Here is a 23,077-nt window from a genome sequence, read left to right on the forward strand (position 1 = left end):
GCAGCCCTTCAGGAAATCAGATTTGTTGGTACCCCTTCACCTTGTCATCCCTCACTCCCATTTGAGCTCACCAAAGACCTGTCAGATTTCTCAGTGGCCTAAGCACACGTGGGCATCCCCAAAGCGGGGCTGCACTGTGGACCCACCACAAAGGGTTTCACAACCACCCACATCAGCCTGACACAAGGATCCAGTTAAAGTGCCACTCCTGGGTCCCCCTCAGACGCCCATAAATAGACTCTGAGGATGGGTGGAGGAGGTTAGAAATCTGCATTTTAACAGCATCCTCTCTGAGAGTCTGGCACTCAAGGAAGTGTGTTAAGCTTTGCTGTAGAAGTGGAATGAAGTGACACCATTATATTCCCTGCTGGCAGTTGGGAGGAAAGATCTGGGAGTGGTAGTATTGGCTGCGACCAAGTGATCAATGATGATTATGATATTAATTCTGTTTTATATTATGGACTTAGCTGTTCATGACAAATCCACTTCTGGAAATTAACTCAAAGGCCGGGATCAGGCCTTCTGAGAGCCCAGCACTATGGGCCTTGGACAGTTAGTTACCTGCAGGATGTCACTGAAGGAGCAAGAAGCACCTGCTGCCTGCTTTGTTCCAGGCTGATGGGTTGAGAGTTACATTATTTCTGATCCCCATGACCACAGACCCCTGAGGGTCCTCTGGCCAGAAGGTGCAGGTTCTCTGACAGATACACACGACAGACAGTACAAATTCATGACCAACTTACGTCAATAGCAAAATTATAATATATTAATAGCAACATCACCATAGAATAAAGGCTTGGGAGGGTGACTGATCTTCCAGAATCTGAAGGTTGGCTTTCGCTGTTCATGAACTCAGCGGATGGCAGTGCCTTCAGAACTTAAATTGCGGCAAGAAAGACCAGGGTTAGTTGCAGGGACTCATTTTCCAAGCAGGACCACTTTAAATGCTGAACCTGGCCCCCGAGGTTGCGTGGAGCCTCCCTTCCTGAGTGAGGTCTTTGGAAATAAGGCTGGTGGCTTTGGAAATAAGGCTGCTGTGATCGTGGCTTTCACCGAGTTCAGTCTCCTGGCAGTTTGGCCATTGACACAATTTTCTGGCCTTTGCAGAGGTCGCTTCTGATATGTTCCTGGAGGAGTCTTCCATGAGGAGTGGCCATGACCAGTGCCCAGCCGCCCCGGAGGACACGGTGCAGCCAGGCCTCTGCCTGGCAAATGGCCAGGCGCAGGGTCAGTCAGGACCATGGACGGCCAAGATCCTGTTGACAATCTCCGGATTTTTGCTGTGCCTTCCCCGTTCCCCCCGCTGCACACTCTGGGAGGAGGCCCTCGTGTCGATGGAGAGAGGGCAGGTGGGATCTCAGTGAAGCTCGGTGGAGAACCCTGTACTAGCACCGCCCTGCATGAAGTCCAACACATATATTTGTGGATGGAAGGCCTCCTTTGTTGGCTCTAACGCTGAACCTCTACCGCACGGCTGCAGTATCGACTCAGGCCATAGAGGGCGCCACCTCTGGAGGCAGTGAGATGAGGCGAGAAAAAGTGTGTGAAACTGCAAATGTCCACCTCGCCAGCCTCTGTTTTGTGGGCTGCAGCTCACCACCCAGCTTGGCAGCTTTGGACCTTCCCTCAGCTTTGTCACCGGCTTTGCTGACATCCTGGGCTGCCTCTCTTTATTCTACGGCATCTGAAGTTCGGACAGGGAAGCCCGTGGGAAGCTGCCTCATCTGCTCCCAGGGAAACGGGCAGAGGGTCGTCCCAACCCTCTGAGATGAGGGGTCTTGTCCCCACACTGTGGGGGGTGGGGGGCTGGGCAGCAGGACCATTTCACAGCCTTCCTCGGGTCTTCACTGTGGTGTGGCTTTCGTAGTTTGAAATATCCCCCCAGAAAGACAGAGACAAACAGGCCCGGGCCCAGGTACAGAAGGGCCTAGAATTAATGTGGACAGTATCTGGATGACCTATCCTCGGGTGGCTTGGTCCCTGCTCTAGTGCCTGAGTGTGGTAACTGGAGGGGACCAGTTGGCTGAACTTCCCAACATGGCAGCTCCCCAATGGCCTCTGGGGGCAGGAAGGAGGGTCTGAGAGCAGGGGAGCCGGCCCCTCTTGTGTTCTGTGCTGATGCTGAACCCAGATGCAAAGGGGACTACAGCCAGGCTCCCCCATCCCCTAGCCCACCCAGCCCACTCCCTCCTTTCTCTGGATAGATACCCCTTTTTTCTCTCCACTTAGGACCCCCCATTCCCTCCCCACAGGACTGGTCAGGGCTGCCTCGGAGGCACCCTCTCTGGAGGACCCAGCACTGAGGGGCACGTGGGCATGTGGGTCCCTCCCAAGGAGCCAGTGAAGACCCCGCCCTGCAGCTCTGTGCCCACCCAGCCCAGGAGCACAGTAAGCCTGAGTGGGAGCCTTTGGGAGGAGGCAGGGAAGGCAAATGGTGACTGGGGTTGTTTTCTTATTTAAAAAACAAAAAGGAAATGACATATGAACATTAGTAAATACAGGCAGGCATGGAAGGGCAGGTCCACGCTCTGGAGCCGGAGGTGCCAGGCCAAGGGCCAAGGCTCAGATGAGGCGCTCAGATGAGGCCCGCGGCCTTCTCCTGCACGTTGTACTCCTTGTTCTTCTTCACCCGCCAGCTGATGAAGAAGAGCAGCAGCGTGCCCAGCACCTTGTAGCCCACCTGCAGGCCCAGGTACCTGTGGGCAGGAGGACACAGGACGGGTGAGGGGCTGTGGAGGCTCTGTAGTCTGCGCCCCAGGGCCATCAGGAAAAGCAGCGTCATTCTCACAGTGGCCCAGGGAATGTGTCCTCACGACTCAGGGAAGGATCTGTTACCACCTAGGTCAGTGGTTCTCAACCTCCTGGCCCTTTAAATACAGTTCCTCATGTTGTGACCCAACCATAAAATTATTTTCGTTGCTACTTCATAACTGTAATGTTGCTACTATTATGAATCGTAATGTAAATATCTGATATGCAGGATGGTCTTAGGCGACCCCTGTGAAAGGGTCGTTCGACCGCCAAAGGGGTCGCGACCCACAGGTTGAGAACCGCTGACCTAGGTGTTGACCATTTTCCCCATTCAAACTTCCCTATGAGTAGGCTGAGCCTCATCCAGTGGCCCTGTCCTTGCACCGCCGCCCCCTAGAGGGCCAAAGGAACACTGCAGCCCAGCCAGCCCTGAGGGTCCTGTCCTCCCAGCAAGCCAGAAGAAGGGCACCGTCTCACTGCCCTCCTGGTCCACCGTCCACCCTCTCCTGGCCTTCTGTTTCACTCGACACCGTTCCCAGGCCCCCCAGCCCCCTCAAGCCCACTCTCCTCCCTGTTTCTGGTCTGTGTGATGATGGCAGCAGGTGAGGTGGCTGGAAGGGGTACAGAACTCAGTGGCACTGTAGCTGGGCTCAGACCCGCGGAGGCAGGTTGGACCCTCCTGCCCTTGACCTCTTCTAGCACCACTTTGTGAGCAGTGACAGGCTGGCCTGGCATCACCATTCCAGTCACAGCCTCTCCCTTGGACTCCAACCATCCCCTTTCCCTTGGACACACTTCTTTCTGCTGCTGTCCCTCCCAAGGGCCTTGGGGATCCCAGGTTGGGGGGTCACATCAGAGTAGCCCCAAGTCTTGTTACTTGGTTGGCTCTCTGCAAGCCCTGAGATGCCCATCACCGGTGGCCCCTGCTCCCTGACTATGGCAGCTCCCCTCTGGTCTTCTCCCTCGGAAGCCTGACAGCCCCCACAACAGCCACCAGAACTGATGACGGCCCTTTGCTCGGGCCTGGGGCCTGGCCTCCTTGACACACGACGTGCTGGCCCTCACCTGTCTCGGAGAGCGTCGTTGTTGTAGTAGGCGCAGGCCCCTCGCCGCCCTGAGCACTGCAAGTTCCACCGGATGCAGGAGTAGTCGATGGTGAGGCCGTAGAGGGCTGGAGAGGGCAGCCAGGCTGGCATCAACAGGAAGAGAGTTCAGAGAGCTCAGGTCACATGGAGCTGCCGGCAGAGATGCCTGGCAGGGTGGGGAGCCAGCCCTCCCCACCCCACACCCCTGTATGTTACAGGTGTGAGTACAGCTCTAGGAATCACTGTAACCTTGGGAAGCAGAGTAGCTTTCTGTGAAGCTGGTTCATGCTTCAGCATCTGAGCACCTCACCCAGTCTCAGTCCGTGAGGGCCCTGCAAAGGCTCCCACTCAGCCAGCCCAGGTCACACCCCAACACTCCCCAGAATGATAATGATAATGGAAGGCGCTGCAGGGCCAAGTGCCGACCTGGCTCCCGGGTAAGAATGCACAGAGGCTCTGTGAAGCTCAGCATTTGAGGCCAGAAAGTACCCTCGATAGTAACTGAAGTCCCTCTGCTGCAGTTGCCATACTCCCCCCTGCAGTGCTCACCCGCTAGGTCCTACCAGTGGTTCTCAACCTCCCTAACGCCGCGACCCTTTAATACAGTTCCTCATGTTGTGGTGACCCTCAACCATAAAATTATTTTCGTTGCTACTTCATAACTGTAATGTTGCTACTGTTATGAATCGTAATGTAAATATCTGATATGCTGTATGTGTTTTCCGATGGTCGCGAACCGCTGTACCAGTTGAACCTGGTCCCTTTCCTTCCTTAGCCTGCAAGGCTCTCCGTATTAGTGCCTCGTTTACCTAGTGCCCGGATGTGCTGAGAAGGGACAGTTCAGCGTATACAGTCTGGGGATCAGCCTGCAGTGTGGGGTGAGACCCACGCATGTCCCTGCTCCGGTCCGTGCACCAGGGAGGGCTGGTGTGTGCCCTGCTCCCGAAGGCAGCTCGCCCTCCGGTGGGCACTATTGATCACATGTGCACGGCCCCATTTCTCTGCGGGCTCTGGGCTGCTCGCACTGGATCCCGCATGCACTGAGGAACATTTGTGAATGGCAGTGGGAGTGAATTTTGTGAAACGGGAGGGAAACCAGGGCTGAGCTCAGCTGCCATTCTGGCTGGGACAGAAATGCAAGGTTGTGTTCTGATGGTGAGTTCTCAGAGAGAGGTTATTAAAAAAAATACCCGCTTTCAATTCTCTATTAGGTATGCTCAGTTGTGTCTGCTTTTCCCTTTTCTTACATAATTTAGTTGGGAATGAACGCCATAGATGAACTCTTTCTTAACCACAAGTACCAAGGAAACTGCCCATATAGTGTTTTGGCATTTGGGGTTGTATTGATCATGCACAGCTTCTCTCTACAACAGAGATGAGAGAGGACTTCCCCATCCCCGCCCTGCACCCCATTGGCCTCAGATGTCCCCGGGGCCATGCCTCCAGAAGGGGGTGTCTCAGACACTTACCCAGCAGGCGCATTAGCAAGAACTGTACCCCAATGGCAAACGACTTTTCATCCTGGTTCACCACGCTGAAAAGGAAAACAGGACATGAGCGGAGGACTCTGGCCGTGCCTCCCCTCAGTCAGGGGCAGCCAGCCTCCGTCAGAGCCTGTCCTCATGCAGCCCGATGAGCCACTGGCAGACTGGATCCCCCGCAGCCCATGCTTCTGTCCTTTGTATCAATGCTTCTCAAAGCTGGATCGCTGGACCAGCAGCATCAGCATCCCCTGGGAACTTGTTAGAAATTCATATTCTCAGGCCCCACCCCAGACCTAAGAATCAGACGCCATGGAGGGGGGGCCCTCTCCTCATCATGGCCACCCACAGATCTTTCTCGGGGTTAGAGCGTCTACTGTGGTCCATCTGACTTGGGGTGCAAGAAGGGAACCCCTATAAGGGCCTCAGGTGAAAGTGGCGGTCCTTGGAATGCACTGGATGGGGAGTGGTGGAAAAGAGGGGGACGATGGTGTTAGGAGAAGCAATATACAGTGAGCTCTGAGAATCCCTACACGTTCTTAAGGACCTACACACACTCCTGACTGCTCTTGTCCCGGACCACGTCTCAGGGTCATGGTTGCAAGGCGCAACCTTGAAGCACGAGGTAAAACCTCCTAGACCCGTGGTCGGCAAACCATGGCTTGTGAGCCACATGCGGCTCTTTGGCCCCTTGAGTGTGGCTCTTCCACAAAATACCACGTACGGGTGCGCATGTACAGTGCAACTGAAACTTTGTGGCCCATGCGCAGAAGTCAGTATTTTGTGGAAGAGCCACACTCAAGGGGCCAAAGAGCCGCATGTGGCTCGCGAGCCGCGGTTTGCCGACCCGCAGTTTGCCGACCAGTGCCCTAGACCAAGAGCAGGCTTGGTCTATAGAAGCGGTGGCTCTCCCAAGAGCAGCGTTCCTCAGCTGTGACATAAACCCACTGCATGTGACACATACACCTGGGCCCCTCCATGTCACCCCCTAGGACTTGAGGGGCAAGGATGGATGATGCAGCATGAGGTCCATGCTGCTTGCTGTGCTATGAGTAGCAAAGTCCTTTCCCTTTGACCCGGAGTCTCCTGTCTTCTGCCAGCATCCTTGAAACAGTAGCAGAAACAGGAGCTCGGTAGTTGGCAAGCGAACTTGTAAAGAGGGCAAAACCCCAGATCCTGACAAGTGGCTGCTTCTGCTTCTTCCTTAGCTCCTAGGCTTTTGGGGAAAATAGGTCATTGGTACCTCGCTAGCTGTTATTATTATTATTATTATTATTATTATTATTATTAGGTTAATAGTGATAATTAGCCAATATGCAGAGCACCTTGTATTTACAAAGGAATTTACCATATAATCCTGACACCAATCCTTTGAGGTCAACATCATTAACCTCCTTCCATACATGAGTCAGCGAAGTTGGCAACATCCAAGGACATCCAACCAGTGTATGGCAGAGCTGGGCCTTGGGCCCTGGACCCCAGTATGTAAATCCCCTGGTTTTCCCTCTCTGCTTGTGAGGCAGGTGAGGAAGGCAGGCCGGGGTGGGTTAGGTGAACTTGGTTGGAAAGTTTTCTCCTTTGCAGAGAGTGAGGTGAGGAAAGGGTCATTCCCCGTCAAAACCTCAGAGACATTTAGCTGCCACTGTAATGGGACACCTCTGCCCTCCCCTCCTGCCTTGGCCAGCCTCCCCCTTCTGACCTGAGGACTCAGTTTTGGCTCCAGGCACACTAGACTTTTATCATTCCCATCTTTTCCCATAGCCCTCATCTATCTCTGGAACTTTCCTGATTTTCCATCCCCGATTTCATATGTCCAACTGAATTCGCCTCCCTCCTCTCAGTTCTCTCAGGATTTAAAAATAAGTGAATCTCCAGGTATTTCCACAGCGTGGAGTCAGGCAGCCTGGCTTTAGCATGTGGCTCAGCTGTTCCTGGCTCTGCCTTCCTGGGTTAGTGGTCTCCCATGTGCAGAATGGAGGTGCTCACGGAGCTGGGGGAGGAGGTGACGCAGCAAGGAGATTTGTGGGGCCCTGGCACTGTCGTGTTAGCATCATCTCCCCATTTCACCCAAAGAACATTGTAAATCATGTTCAAAGGCCTCTGAGGACCAGGAAAGGGAGGAGAGATCAGTGGTCACCTGGGCACAAAGAAAAGGCAAACGCGGGGAAGGAGAGGTGCACTCACCGCAGAACCATCATGTAGAGGGGGTTGTGGGAGATGCAGGCGATGAGGGACACGAAGGAGATGAGGAAGATGGACGGGAGCAGGAAGTGGGCGCAGGGGATGGGGCACGATCCTGACTTTGCTGAAGCAGATCCCCCGGTCACACAACTGCAGTTCAAATAGATCTTGAAAAAGGAGAGGAAAAAAGAGAAAACGTCATTACTTTGCTTGCACACACATCAAACACCTGCACCAGCTCTTGCCAGACAGTCCCTCAGGTTTCAACCCCTCTGCCTTCTGGGTCCCCTGAGGAGCTGGGTGGGGCTGGATTCAGAGGCTAGAGAGGTCAGCTGAGGGTTTCAAGGTGCCCCATGGACCCCACCCCTGACCCCTGTCCAGTGTGGGCTGGGCTCCTCCAGCAGGTGCACCTGCATCCGTATATGCAGGATTCCACTGCCAGGCAAGGCCCACCTGGCTTGGGACCAGGGACTGGGAGGGCTCTTCTCTGGGCCAGGCTACCCCATGCCCAGCAGCCGTGGCTTTGTGGGTTGCTGTTTATGCTGTGTGTGTGTTCATTGCAGGGGGGCTTAGGAAGGTATAAACAGGGGGAGACAACAAAGAACACACAATAGAATCCACTAAGCTCTTCATCTGTCAGGCCTTTGCCAGAGAGGAATTCCTCCTGTCTGTACAGGCTGGGAAGGAAGTGCCGTCTCAAGCCGGCAAGCCCATATGGTCAACACTATTGTACAACTGAGCCACTGCCCACGTGGTCTTTACTCCCCGCCTTGCAGTGTCTGACGGACTAGGCTATGACCATTTTCTTATAACTTACTATTTTTTTCTTGATATTATGCTAAGGGATGATGATTTATACTATTTGAAACTTGTCAGGATTCTTTCTGGAAGTAGGTGAGTCAGAGGTAAGTAAATGAAAACAAGGAAACCACAGAGGCCACCACAGACTCCTCCGGCTAGAAGGCAGCTGAGGGAACATCTTGTCCAAGCTCCTTGTCCCCGCTCTGCCTGAGGCTCACGCACCTCTGCCCACAGAGGTGGCCGTGGAAGCAGCCTCCCTTATCCTTAGCGAGGAGGATGGGAAGTGGGGGCTAGCCTTGCCCATGACCTCCACACAGGCTTAGGGGCAGAAGGTGCGTTCCACTCCTTAGGGGAACTGCACCTCTGGGTCCCCAGTGCTCTTAGGAAAAAGAACACCCAACTCCTAAACCTGGCCTGTCCGGTCTGGCCCCTGCCTGCTCCCTGGCCTGGCACCACCTTGGCATCTCTCATTTCTCCTACATCCAGCTCAGCCATGCCCTGGGGCTTGGTGCTTGCTGTTCCTTTAGTGCAAATACTTCACCCTCAGGTCTTTGTAGGGTTTTCTTCTGGTGGTTGAGTTCTAATGTCACCTCCTTGGGGAGGCCCTCAGGCACACTCTGTCCATTAACTCTCTTGACGGCATGAGCTACTTTCTAAAACGATCTTGTGCATTTATTCGATAGAGTTCAAACTGCATGAGAGCAGAAACCTTGTCGGATGGGTTCACCGCTAAATCCTCAGCATGCATGGTTGTGCCAGGCGTCCATTGTTTGTTGAAAAACTGAACAGATGACTCAAGTTAGTTTGCAGCTGGCTGATCCTACAAGGTCAGGAGCCCTAGCGCTTATAGGGCTGATAGGACCTAAGTGAACTACCGAATGTGGGTTACATGTGTGGAAGGCTGGTGGCCAGGAGGTACATGACCTTGAGCAGATGTGCCCCCAGACTGAGACAGGGTCCTGAGTTCTAAAGTCAGATCTGACCCTAAATAACTGCATGACTTCAGGCCAGTTGTGTGGCCACACCTGGGAGCTGAGGGGGTGAACCTAATGCCCTTGATCGCTGCTTCCAACTCTAACCTTCCAGGGCCACATCCCAGAGGACCCTGTGTCCTTGACTTATCTGGGCCTGGTCCATGTTGGCTCTCCAACAGGGCCAGGACGCAGGACCCAAAGACGCCCATTAGGACCCGCCAGGATGAGATTGGGAGGTCTCCGCTGAAGGAGTGCTCCGGCTGGTTTCTACTCAGAGCCTCAGGAATGTGCATTTGTTGAATATCGGCCAATCTTTAATTGACTTTAGGCTGCAGGCATCTGATCATGACCTTAGGGAAGGGGAGGTAAAGAGAGGGTGGGTGTGGCCTGGAGGCCAGGATGGGGCAATGAGGATGGTGTGGGTGGTGCCCTGCCCATCCCAGAGCCCAGGTGCAGTATGAGGGCACACACTGAGCTCAGGGACTCGGTGGGGCTCCTCCTGCCCTTACCCGTTGCTTGGAGGCTACGGTGCTGACGTTGATGTGCCTGCAGCCAGCGTGGCACGGGGAGAGGTACTCTACCCCATTGTCTCCACAGACCGGGTGGAAGATGGAGTTCGGGCACGAGCAGTCCCTGCGGCAGGCAGGAGGCTGCGGGTGTATAGAACTTGATGTGCTGCCAGGAAAACAGGAAACAGGGACTCAAACAAAGCAAGGCCAGAGAAACATCTCTCCACTCCGGCCCAGCGTGAGTGCCCGCCTGGCTGGTGCGCTATGCCCCTCGGTGCGTCTGGGGCCAGCAACACCATGAATTACACCTGTTGGGGCCGACAGTGAATGGGCTGCTGGTCGGTGCTCATGACACCTCTCTGTTTCTTCTGCTTATTAGAAGCCCATCACCACCAGCTGCGAGTCAGAAAGGTTCCGCTAGCAAACCCTCCCTCCCCAACCCCCCCCACTGCAGAAACGCTCAAGACAAACAACCAAGCAGGACTCTGATGGGAGAGAGCGCAGATGCTGCACAAAAGTCACAGGCAACGTTTCCCTTCCCTTCTCCTCCACCTGGGCTCAGGCGGGGGGACAGGTGGGGCTCCTTGAAGCAATCTGGGGTCTACCTGGTTCCTGTCCCTTGGTCTATGTCAGCGGTTCTCAACCTGTAGGTTGTGACCCCTTTGGGGGTCGAACGACCCTTTCACAGGGGTCGCCTAAGACCATCGGAAAACACATATATAATTACATATTGTTTTTGTGATTCATCACTATGCTTTAATTATGTTCAATTTGTAACAATGAAATTGGGGGGCACCACAACATGAGGAACTGTATTAAAGGGTCGCAGCATTAGGAAGGTTGAGAACCACTGGTCTATGTAGATTTTGCCCTCCATCCTCCTGAGCCTCAAACAAGGAGATTTCACTGGATGATCTCACCATTCCCGCCATTCCTCCTACCCGATATTCATGATCTTCTTTAGGGAGGGCTGGGATAGGGTTGACAAACCACAGTCCAGAGCTTTGCTCAAATAATTATACTAACGATGTTAACATGAACGGGGCCTCTCTTATGCGCCAGGCACTGTGCCCAGGGGTTTGTCACGCACGTCATCACAATAATTCTATAATTATTATGCTCCTTTTATGGGTAAAAACACTGAAGATTTGAAGATTAGATAAGTAACTTTCCCCAACTAGTAAGGGCTGCGTCAGAGCGGATGACAAAACCCGCTAACTCCCAGTGAAGACACCCAAAGGCCCAGGGCCTTCTCAGCTTCTTTCAATCCACAGTCAGACCAATACAAACCAGAGGTTTCCCATCCTGAGTAACCACACCCCTGCTCTCCTTCCCCCACCAAAGACAGACGAGGTTATTTCAAAGAGAGAGACAGAGAAAGCACCAAGGCTGAAAGGTACGGCGTCTCCCAATGTTGTAACCTCATTGGGCAAAATTTAAAAGAAGAGGTGCTTGAAAGGTAGCACCCAGGAAAAAGCTAAAAGCTCCCTTCACAAGCCTCTAAAGTTCCTTCTGAACCTGAAGCCAGACTTAAAACTTAGGACCATGTTGCTTTATGCAAACGGACAGGTATACGTCACCTGCCCTCATTTTAAAAGTCTGCCCTCACTTTCATTGTTCTTTTCCGTATCTTTCCAAGTCTCCTTCTCTCATCTTTCTTCAGCAGCTCAGTGAGACTCTACTTCTGGCTGGCACCGAGCTGATGCCAAACATAGCTTATTTCTTGGTTCCTGAGGCTCACAGCCCTACAGAGTCACCCTGAAACCAAACTAATTAGTTTTTGGTGTTTCTTAAAAAAACAGAATCTTAACCTGACTACTGGTGGCCCCGTAGGACCCTCTGACTTCTTATAATTCCGCATTGTATTCAAGAACCTGATTTTCTAAGTATCCGCATAAGAGATTAGGTCAAGGAGTGATAGAGAGAAGAGAGCTGAGAAGGCAGAAAGGAAGAGGTATGGCAGCCAGACCCAGGCTCTGGCCTTTAGCAAAGGGTATCGTCTCACCCCTCATTCCCGTTACCTAGGTGGGTAGACCTCCGCCACGACTGGGGTGGAGCATCCCATGAAGAAGAGAGGGGCACATAGGATAATGGAGATGGTCAGGATGGTGGTAGCCAGGCGGGGGATGGTTTGCAGAGAGAACACAAAACGCTTCATGAGGATTCCTCCAAACAGCATCCCCAAGGCCGCGGCGGGGAGGTTCACAGCACCTGGAGAGAGAGAGAGAGAGAAGCGGGTCTGTGTGCGCAGGCCTGGGGGTATGTGTGGGCACAGACACCGAGCACAAACAAGGGGCACAACTTCCCAAAGGAGCACTGGAGATGTCCCATGACAGTAGCAATACCTGACATTCATTGAGCATTCGCTGTGTGCCAGGCACACCCACAGAGTTACCTTGACCCAGAGGGTTACCCTGCCTGTGCAAAGAATAAAGAAAGAAGTGGGGCCTTGTGTCCAGAAGGATGTGGGTGGAATGTGCATTTATTTAGTGCCTTTCATTGCCTGACCGCTCACTGCATCCTAACTGTGACCACACAAGGTTAGCAAGGCTCTGGTGGTGCCCCCTGCCTGCTAGTCAGAGGCCTAAGCTAGAGAAGTAAAGTCACATCCAAGGGCCCCACAGGGGTCGGGGTTCGCACCCTGACCTCCTTGCCTCATCTATATAGTCCAACGCACCTGTGGACTGAGCCCAGTAATCCACTTGGATACTTGGTGGGACCACATCAGTGCTCCTCAACCTCACTGGCAAACAAACTCAATGCTGAGTCCCACCCAGAGACTCTGCTGTATTGTGGGTGGGGGTGGGGCTGGGCATCTGTATTATTTAAAGCTCCCAGGAGAGCCTGAAGTGCAGCCAGAGCCCAGAATCCCTGGGTCACATACTCCCTACCAAGCAAATGTATTCAAGTCCCTGAGAAGAAGGAACAGAACCAGGAGCATTTTACCTGAAATTGATGCTCTCTCTTTCCCCTGCTGCCCCTACTGTGTCAGGCCTCCAGCCCCCGCCCCCACCCACTCCTGCCTGGAATGACAGGGTCTCAGCAATTTGTTCAGAGCACTCTAGATTGCCAAGCAAGAAAACTGTCCTTAAACGTCTTTGTCTTGGGCAAGTCCTCCTCTGGCTCCTGTCTGTGTCTGGTCTGACCGGGACTCACCGATGAGGAAGTTGGCATAGGCCGTGGAGGCACCATACTGCTTCTCCAGGAACTTGTTGAGGAATGTGGAGAGGCCGGCGATGACGGAGGAGAAGGTGCACTGAGCCAGGACCACGAGCATGAAAAGAGGGTTCATGAGGAGCCTCAGGAAGATGTGGGGAAACCCTGCAAACAGACCACCATCAGGGGCCAGGCCTTCATGGGCCACAGTCGTCAGGGTACTGGGAGCCCGGCCACTGCCCTTCCTCCTCCCTCCAGACCATGCTCCTGTCTTCCTCAGGGCAGAGTCTGAGGCACTGAGGAGTTCATTGGCCCGGCCAGGGACACACAGCCTCTCAGACCCCCCACTCAACATACTCATGGGTAAAATAAAATAAGAATATGGCCTGCCAGTGTGGCCCAGTTGGTTGAGCTTCGTTCCATGCATCAGGAGGTCATTGGTTTGATTCCCGGACAGGGCACATGCCCGGGTTGCAGGTGTGATCTCTAATAGGGGGCGTGCACAAGGCAGCCAATTGATGTTTCTCTCTCATCAATGTTTCTCTCTCTCTCTCTCTCTCTCTCTCTCTCTCTCTCTCTCTCTCTCTCTCTCTCTCTCTTCTCTCTGAAATCAATAAAAACATATTTAAAAATAAATAAATAAATAAATAAATAAATAAAAATACGCGTCTGGAAGAAATCAAGTGTCGGGTAGATAGAAATAAGACTAACAGTGGGGACATTTACCTCCATGTAAAGGGAGGAGAGAGAAAAACATGGGGTGGAGCTAGCTCTGCTTGAATCTGTGTCTCCTAGCAGAACCCCTCCTGTGAGATGGGCCAATTATAGGCCACCTGTTCTTAATGCCCCTTATCATACACAATACCTCATGGGTTTGGGCACTCCCTGGTTGCCCCCAACCAAGCGAGCCCACCCAGGGCTTTGCCGGGTCACTTACGTTTAATGAAATCCACCAGAGAGCTTCTTGGCTTGACCGTCATCTTCATCGCCTCGTCCGTCATGGCAGGAGATGTCTGAAGGCAGCAAAGGAAATCAGTGTTAATGGCCCAGGCTCCCTGCAGATCTGAGAAGCTGCAGCAAGTTAAGCAAGTTCTAAACTTGGTCATTCCCTATCCTGGCCATTCTGGTTTTCCCAGAATCCTGGGCCCTTGACCCTCTGGTCTCAGTGGTTCAGGGCTGGGCAGCAGTGAGCTGCCCCAGGTGTGATGGGAGGGTGTCCAGAGAATGTCTCTTGAAAGAAATGCCATCTGCATTTAGTGAGCCCCGTGCTTTGGCTGCTGACCAGAATGCTGCCATGCCAATGCCTCCCAAGATGGCTCTGGGCATGTTATTTCATATATAACTTTCCCACAACTAATGCCCAAAAGGGCCTGACTGGATCTCACCCTTTGCCTGTCTGTCATGGCTACGTTTCTTCCCTGTCCTCAGATTCCAGGGGCTGTGGGCTTCTGAGACGCTCTAGTCTAGAATGTATGTTTCCAGCTCTGTTTTCCTGTCTCCTCTATGAAGTCCCTTCTTCCTTCTGGGCCCAGAGTTGAGTCCTGCTCAAAGCTCTGTCCTGGCCCTGTGCCTGAACTTTCTGTGCATACCCCCTCAGGGAACCTGCCTACCTCTTCCGAACGCATCCCAAGACTGGGCCAAGATCTCATACACCTCATTGCTGAGGTGTATGGCTCAAAACCTTGGTCTAATTGTAGCCCCTCTTCTCTTCCAATCCAGGTCACTGCTGAGTCCTTCTCAGCACCGCCTGCGAACACCTGTGCCCTTTGCTTTCTGAAGAATGTCTATGGCTGCCCTGGCCTCAGCCGTCATCCCCTGTCTCTGTACTGGCCTCATCAGATTTCCAGTCTTCCTTCCTGCCTAAATCCCATCCTCAACCTAGCCACCATGTTGCCACCTGACTGGTAGCCCCATCTCAGAACTTCATGGGATCAAAACAGGTTTTAGAACCATCAGCCCACCATCAAAGCCCATACCCAAACTTCTCATCTCTGTTTTCCATTCTCATCCTTCCCTGATTTCTTTCCCCAACAGACATGACTGAAAGATGGGTAGGAAGTCAATCTACTTAACTAAGATCTACTCCCAACCCACCCTCACACTCAAGCATTAAGACTCCCTTCTTACTCAGTCCTTCAGGCATGATGGGCCCTATGAAATGCAAAAGTCAACTGCACCAGGTCACATATTCAGCTTTTATTTTTATCCCAGTTTAGATGAGCTCAGTGTTTCCCTAACTACATCCCTGGATGCTACCATGGGAAGGGCACACTGATGGGATATCGTCTTTTGGAAATTCACCAGCACTCCTACCTCTCAAGGCCTCTGAGAAGTCCTGCATCACGAGACTCATTTAGATTTCACTCAGAACTTGCTTAACTTGCTGCAGCTTCTCAGATCTGTTTATTTTCTACCCTCACCTCCCTTTCTTAAACTCCTATACCCAGAGTTATGTGCTTTCAGAACCTTACCTCCACTCCTCTGGTCATTGTGCGAGGAAAGAAGAAAAAGGGGAAGGAGGTGAAAATCAAGAAGGCCGAGGAAATGAGCAGGCCCAGCCACCAGGCTCCAATCCATCGGGGGTCTCCAGGGCTCAAGTTAATTAACGCTGAAGAGAAAGCAAAGGACACAAGAGTTTGTTGGATGAATGCATGATCCCACCTTACTGGGAAGAGACTCTCTGATCAGGGGGATTTTCTCCCCACCATGGAGAAGAGGTAAAGCCATGAACTAGAACCTTGGTCAAGATGACATTCCCTCTCCTGGCCATTCTGGTCTTCCCAGAAAATGGAGGCCACCGCACATGAAGCAGAGCATCAGCTAATCCCAGGCTGAAGGGATCAGAACCTTGGCCTCACCTTATTTTACTCCCAATCCTTGGCAGTAACTCCCTTGAGGCTTACCATGGGCCAGACACTAGACCACATGTTCACGTCTATTATCCTGCTGGGTTCTCCCAGTAAGTCTGTGAGGGAGGGGCTATTCCACCCATTTCCAACCAATCAGGAAATTGAATCTTAGAGAGGTTAACCATGTCCTTGTCCAAGGTTAAGATTATTGATCGATTTCAAACCTATGTCTTCCTGGTGTCCAAACGTGAGCTCTAACCCACCGAAGACTCTTGCTGCCCAACTGTATTGCTCGCTAAGAAAGGAGGCCTCATAGTCCTCAGAAGCCCGAGGAAACAACATGCACAGAGCGGGCTGCCTGGCCTCCAAAGGAGATGCTTTCTCCTGGCAAGTCTCCACCCACATCTAAGAGTCTGCCATTGTGTTTCTCTTTGTAAGGGAACTACCTAGGCATGGAGGGAAGGAGAAGCAGCGGAATGGACCTCAGCCAAACAATGACAGGCATCCCTGGGCACTGTCCCTGGTGGACCGGGAGTTCAGTTGATATTCTTTTGGTCAACCAAGAGCCAGGAACCAATGCGGGCAGTGCCAGTGAAAGGGCAAAGATGACTTGACCCTGAGGCAGGAAGCTCCGCCTGGCTTTCCCCTTTGGTTTGAAGTACAGGCAGAGGACATCACGCAGATGACATCATGGTCTGATGGACCAGGAGACAGGAGTCTGTGGGTTCTGGCAGCATGGCCGGGTTTAACACCTGCCCATATTCTTTGTGGGATGGGCAGGCTCTTATCTGTGTGCCTGGCACAGGTAGAGGTGTTATTCCTGAGGGTCTGGCTCACACCTGCCTTCCAGCCACACCGTCTGGCTGGTGGGAATGATTTGAATACCACCACCAAGACAGGCAGCTGTGATGGCAACTTCCTTAGGTCTCAAGGTTTTCCCGCAGCTAACCTGAGTTGCAAACTTCCTGAAGGCAGAAAATGTGTGCTTTTTTTCAGCAGTGCACCCCGCTTCTTCCTAGAGTCCAACATGGGCTCTGGGAGGGGAGGCACACGCCATCTGCTCCGGGCTGTCTGAAAGACAGCAGGAGTGAGCACAGGAATGAGCAAGTGGCAGTGAGCATTTGCAATTGAAGCTTCACTTTCTGCCCTGATTGGCTGGGGGTGCGGTGGAGTGAGGGGTGGAGGTGGGGGGGGGCAGGGAGACTGCTTCGTGAAATTGGCAATGGGATAGGCATCATCACACACACTCACCTGTGTCCACCCTGCCATAGTCCACAAAGATCTGCAGCATGACAGAGCCCAGCAGGTACCCAAAAGCCGGTCCAAATACGGAGATGGCAAATAAGATGGCTGTGAAGGAGAGCAGGGTAAAGAGGCTGAGGGGAGCTGAGAGGGTGTGACAGCCCCAGGCTCCTTCCCTAGCGAAGGATTCCTGAGATGTCAGGCCATCTGTCCTCTGACCCTGACAAGTCCACACACCTATGGCATTTCCCCCAGGCAGTGCTAGAACCACTCAAGATCCTAAGATGTGCAAAACCAAAGATGTTTCTCCTCCAGCCAGCTGCCAGAGAGATCCACTTATCAGGAGGGTAACCGTCTCCTTGGCATTTAAAGATGCCGGCCCAGGGCAGTGCTGGAGGGCAAAGGTCTGTGCAGGGACCATGTTGGAGGTCCTGGCAGGAGTTTATGAGGCCACAGAGCCAGTGGGTGTGGTCTGTCTGGTCTGGAGTACAGGCCCTTGAGGACGCTCAACATGGCTTGTGCTAAGGGAAGGATCTGAGCAGTCAGATAGTCATCTATCTTCTTTGTATGTGCTTCTTTGGGGCCAACCTGTCCATAAGTGGGTGACGCGGAAAGACATGTGTGCCCCGGCCCCAGCCTGGAGGGCTTGACAGCACCAGTAGCTACTGCTGGTCAAGGAGCCTCCCTGTGCCTGACAGGGGTCTAAATGGTTACATACCTGACCTCATGTAACCCCACAGCTGCTCAGCACACAGATACTGTCAGCCCCATTCTGCAGGTGAGGAACCTGGGGCCCTGGGGCTCAGCCACTTGCACAGCTCCCATAGCTGATAGGTAACAGAACTGCCATTCAAACCAGGTCTGTCTGATCCCCAAACCTCTGCACTTGTTTGCTGTGTTGTGGGGCAAAGAGGGTTAAGACCTCAAATCAGCCCCTCAGAGCTTAAGTGTCAGATCAGGACCCGACCCCTCCCTGCAGCCCTCTTCGAGCCTGTGACTCACCGATGTACAGGGGCGAGTTGTTGGGCTCCGAGAAGTCGTCCACGTAGGAGATCCCAAACGGCTGAATGGGCACTGTCCCAATGCCTGCCAGCAGCTGGGCGACCACCATGAGACCCCACATGCTGCTGGTCTCCTTCCGGGTGTCCTGGGTGCTGTTGTGGCACTTACTGGGGGGCAGGTCCTGCCAATGCTTCTGACAGAGCTCGGTGTGGAGGAGGCTGCTGTTCCCTGCAATGAGAGTGCATGCCGGTCACCACCCAGTCTCCTGGCTCCACCGCTGGCCTCCGAGCCTGGCCTTTCCCCCAGGCCTTTGGGAGTGACTCTGGGAACAAAGGTGAGAGAAAGGTGAGAGGGTGGGAGAGGACTCTTCCTCTCATGGGCATCCGTTCTTTCTCCTCTATGGTCCAGGCAGGGAGCTGAGCACGGAGGGATCAATACCTTCATCCCTGGAGGAGAGGGCCACCCAGCTGGAAATGGGGGATCCAAGGTAGAAACCCAGGCTTGCCAGCCTTCAGTGCCCTGAGCTCAGCCTCAGGTTAGGATGTGGTTCTCTTCCGAAGGCAGCGTCACCCTGGCCTGGGATGTGTGCAGCTGGGTCCTCCAGGGCCCTCACTCCTGGACGAAACACTGCATCACACTGGAGAGCCTCCTGCCAAAGGCATTTAACATCCTTCTGAAACCTGGGCGGCTCCCAAGATTCGGAGACCTTGGGAAGCTGGAAGGGACTCTAAGACCCTTTAGTTCAACCCCTCCTGTTGCAGACGGAGAGCTGAGGCTGCACCTATCGGAGCCAGGCCACACCATGAGACCCTCTGTGAGGGTCCCAGTGTGGTCTGTGGGCACCCTGCCGCCTGTGGCTGTGGGGACGTGGCCAGGCCGTTTGAAATCTGGCCCACAATGAACAGTCAGCACTGTCAGCTCTCCAAGATCTTGAAGGTTCTTGAGGGCTCTTTTCCATGAGATGCATTTTCTTTCTGCCTTGTCTAGGCCAATGGCAACCACTCGCATTACTGACCTTACTCTGTGGGTTTTTTCATTTAGCACTAATGGGATTCAGTTTAATTCTCATTTGTGGTGCTCCCCGAGAGGCGAGAGCCCTGAACTAGGTGGGCCTCAAAATCCCACACAGAGGAAAACAGGGCTGTGGACTAGACCTGCCTCTCACACTGGACTCTCTCAGTGCTGTTGAGCTCGGGGCTGCTGGGGACCATGGTGCTGGGGGGAGGTCAGCCCTCCTCCTGGTGCTCTCCCCTCCCCCACATGCACATTCATCCAGCCTGGCCCCATGGTTGCCTGTCCTCTCTACTGGTGTTTGCATAGGACGCATTGGAAAACTGCTGGCCAAGGGTCCCTGACTGACCAGAAAGCAAAGGGGACAAAACTTCTGTCTGGTCAAGGGCATCCAAACTTGACACCAGCTGTGTGCAGAGAACAGAGCACCCGGAAGAACGACCAGCTCCCGGACTCTGGTTAGTGTCCCTCTGTGCCTTCTTCCTCTCACACCACACCCACTAGCCCACCTTTCCATGCAGAATTCAAACAGAAAGTGGTCCAACCTTATGGTGAGATAGGAGGCAGCCCCTTCGAATCAGGGAGGAGATGTAGTCTTATTAACACGGAAAGACGCTGTAACATCTGGTAGGTTCCCAAAAATAACTAGTGGTTTGGAAGAGTATGATCTCTATTTTAGAAAACTCATATGGACTAATAGAATTTGCAGAAAAGAACTCAGGAAGACTAAGGCTCTCTTTGTGATGGGACTGTGGTGATGGTGATTGTGTGTGTGTGTGTGTGTGTGTGTGCGTGTGTGTGTGTTTGCCTCTGTATTTCCTAATTTATCTGTAAAGAACACACGATACTTTTAAAATAAAGCAACAGTAAAAGATGCTAATTAAAAAATGTCTTCATTAGTAAATACAGCCAAAATTTAATAATGTCTTCTTCCATAACCATTGCCCTTCTTTCTGGCTTAGGCCTTAAACCCGAGCTGTGTTTCTCTGTCCCCCCACCCCGTCCGTTCCCCTGTGGGGTGTTGAGCCTTCTCCAACTTACAGGCTCTACTGTAGAGACCCCAGTTCTAGCGCCAGGATTTTGAACATCCATTTATTTACAGGCCGACTCTGCCAAGGCTGTGACGGACACTGGCTCCTGCTCACAGCAGTGACTGGGCTACTTAAGTGGCTGGTTTAAGGCAGAGCTGGCGTTCGAACCCGAATGTGACTGACTCAACGTCCACAGTGAAGTCACATCTGAAATGGTGACATTTTGCAGGGATGGAGGAGCTGGGCCAGGGGAGATCTCCCGTTCCCTAGCCACATCAGACGCAAGGCTCTCTGACCTCCGCAGCCAGCTGGGACCTGATACCTACTTCCTCCCCAACAGAGGTGTCCTGGAAAGGGGCTGGTGACTGGGATTTTTGATGAAATCTGAGACAATGAGATGAAACAAACACACAGTATAGGGAGTCAAGGAATTGGTTTTAGTGAAAGAAGCCAGACACAGAAAGACAAATAGTGTATGATCTCATGTGTATGACTCTAAACTGTGGGCTGTTGTCACCTGCAAATGTTCTGGAATGAGCTGCCTGTCTCCACTGTCTAGGTGTGTGACAGCACCTCCTCCTGCATGCTGTCAGGTAGGTTATGAGGTGCAGGGTCAGATCTACGTTAGGTGCAAGAGTGGCTTAAAGATCACCTGAAGGCAAATGGCCCGTTCCCAGGTCAGCCACGGAGGGAGCACACCCAGGCCTGTCGGCAGCGTGGATGGCGCCTGCTTCACACGTGTAACGCCTGGACCTGGGGTCTGAAAAGACACCTGGACCAGATTTCATTCACTCTCGGTTGTTCGGTTTCTTGGCCATATTTGACCGTGGGCAGGCACTCTGCTGGGGGAGAAGACATGGAGGTGACTGAGACAGGCCCAGGTGCTGACCTTACAAACCTTCAAGGTACTGAGGAGCACAGGTCATCAAAGAAGCCACCACACACACACAAAGAAGCAACCACAATATTGCCTGGTCCAATCCAAACCACAATGAGATATCACTTCACCCCCACCAGGATGGTTATTTAAAAAACCAAGAATTGGGTAAGATGTGGAGAAATTAGAGGCCTTGCACATTGCTGGTAGGAATGTAAAATGGTGCAGCCAACTGTGGAAAACAGTATGGCAGTTCCTAAAAAAAAAATAAAATAAAAAATTACCATATGATCCAGCATTTACACTTCTGGGCATAAGGCCAACAGAACTGAAAGCCGGGACTTGAGCAGATATTTGTACACCAGTGTTCATAGCAGGATTATTCACAATAGCCAAGAAGTGGCAACAACCCAAATGCCCGTCAACGGAAGAAAGTCTAAACAAAATGTGATATATGCATCCAATGAAATATTATTGAGGCTTGTAAAAACAAAGGAATTCTGACACATGCTACATACAAAGTGGATGAACCTTGACGACATCACGCTAACTGAAATAAGCCAGATACAAAGGTACAAACACTGCATGATTCCACGTACACGAGGAACCCAGAATAGGCAAATTCATAGAGACAGAAAGTAGACTGGTGGTTGCCAGGGCTGGGGGTGGGGGTGGGGAAGGAGTAGAGGGTTAGGGTTTAATGGGTACAGTTTCGGTTGGAAAAGATGAAAAAGTTCTGGAGATGGATGGCAATAATGGTTGTGCAACAGTGTGAATGTACTTCATGCTACTGAATTGTACACCTAAAAATAGTTAAAATGGCCCAGCTGGTGTGGCTCAGTGGTTGAACATCCACCTATGAACCAGGAGGTCATGGTTGGATTCCTGGTCAGGGCACATGCTGAGGTTGCGGGCTCGATCCCTAGCAGGGGGTGTACAGGAGACAGCCAATGAATGATTCTCTCTCATCATCGATGTTTCTATTTCTCTCTTCCTTTCCCTTCTTCTCTGAAATCAATAAAAAAATATATTTTTAAAAGTAAAAATAGTTAAAATGGTAAGTTTTATGTTATGCATATTTTATCACAATAAAAAAACCAGCTAGTATCACAGAGATGGGAGAGGACAGGGTGTCGGGGAGATGTGGGAGGGGCAGAAAACCCAGTGAAGTTGGGGAGAAGGTTTGGGAAAAGATTCCTGGAGAAAGTGGCCTTTGAGCTGAGAAGACTCAAAGGGAATAGCCAGAAGATCCGTGGTGAGGAGGAGAGAGGGACAGCATAAGGAGGGCTCGGAGATGTGAAAGGCACCCTCAATATCACAAAATGAAGTTCAGTGTGGTCAGCCTGAAACACAATTAGGGTGAGGCATGGCCACTCCTGGAGGGCCTGTGTGCCCTGGGAAGGGGCCTGAAAGAAAAACCCCAGATGGTGATGATCATGGGCAGCGGGGGGTGGCGGGGGGGGGGGGCAGCGTGATAAACACACTGGAAAGATTAAAGCCAGTTTCCAAGGCCCATGAATAAGGAGGGGAAATGACCCAGTCAAGAGACATTTCCATGGTAACACAGGTGATGCTGTGAATTGCAGGAGGGGCGGGGATGCTGGCCAGCTCTATGGCTGTGCAGGCTCCACAGCTGTGCACATGGTGATGCGCAGCCCAGAGCAGGTGTGTAAGATACAAAGGCCAGGCGTGTCCTAGGAGAGCAGGCACATGAGAATCAAAGGACCTGAGAATAAGTGTTGCTTTTAAGAATTCTAGTTCTTGCTTTTGCAGATTCTTATTATTGAATTCACATTTAAAAAATATATATATTTTATTGATTTTTTACAGAGAGGAAGGGAGAGGGATAGAGAGTTAGAAACATCGATGAGAGAGAAACATCGATCAGCTGCCTCCTGCATACTTCCTATTGGGGATGTGCCCGCAACCAAGGTACATGCCCTTGACTGGAATTGAACCTGGGACCTTTCAGTCCACAGGCCAACACTCTATCCACTGAGCCAAACCGGTTAGGGCTAAATTCACATTTATTAGATCATTGCTGTTGGCATCGCAGGCTAAATGTGTGTGTGTGTGTGTGTGTGTGTGTGCGCGTGTGTGTGCGTGTGTGTGACATTTAATAGTCAT

General features: G+C 52.3%; 1 protein-coding gene across 1 annotated transcript in view; it reads right to left on the reverse strand.

The window, feature by feature from the left end:
* Positions 1–731: 731 nt before the first annotated feature.
* Positions 732–23,077, reverse strand: part of SLCO2A1 (solute carrier organic anion transporter family member 2A1) — an 82,007-nt gene continuing 59,661 nt past the window's right edge. The window contains exons 4-14 of the mRNA XM_014451406.1: positions 18,032–18,259; positions 17,039–17,137; positions 15,410–15,546; positions 13,876–13,951; positions 12,939–13,103; positions 11,804–11,993; positions 9,783–9,948; positions 7,502–7,665; positions 5,306–5,370; positions 3,817–3,940; positions 732–2,696 (exon numbers count right to left, since the gene is read on the reverse strand). Coding sequence (XP_014306892.1) covers positions 2,576–2,696; positions 3,817–3,940; positions 5,306–5,370; positions 7,502–7,665; positions 9,783–9,948; positions 11,804–11,993; positions 12,939–13,103; positions 13,876–13,951; positions 15,410–15,546; positions 17,039–17,137; positions 18,032–18,259 — 1,535 coding nt within the window. The 3' untranslated portion in view covers positions 732–2,575. The remainder of the gene's footprint in view (positions 2,697–3,816; positions 3,941–5,305; positions 5,371–7,501; positions 7,666–9,782; positions 9,949–11,803; positions 11,994–12,938; positions 13,104–13,875; positions 13,952–15,409; positions 15,547–17,038; positions 17,138–18,031; positions 18,260–23,077) is intronic.

Source organism: Myotis lucifugus, unplaced genomic scaffold, assembly GCF_000147115.1.
Source record: "Myotis lucifugus unplaced genomic scaffold, Myoluc2.0 scaffold_8, whole genome shotgun sequence".
Lineage (NCBI taxonomy): Eukaryota > Metazoa > Chordata > Mammalia > Chiroptera > Vespertilionidae > Myotis > Myotis lucifugus.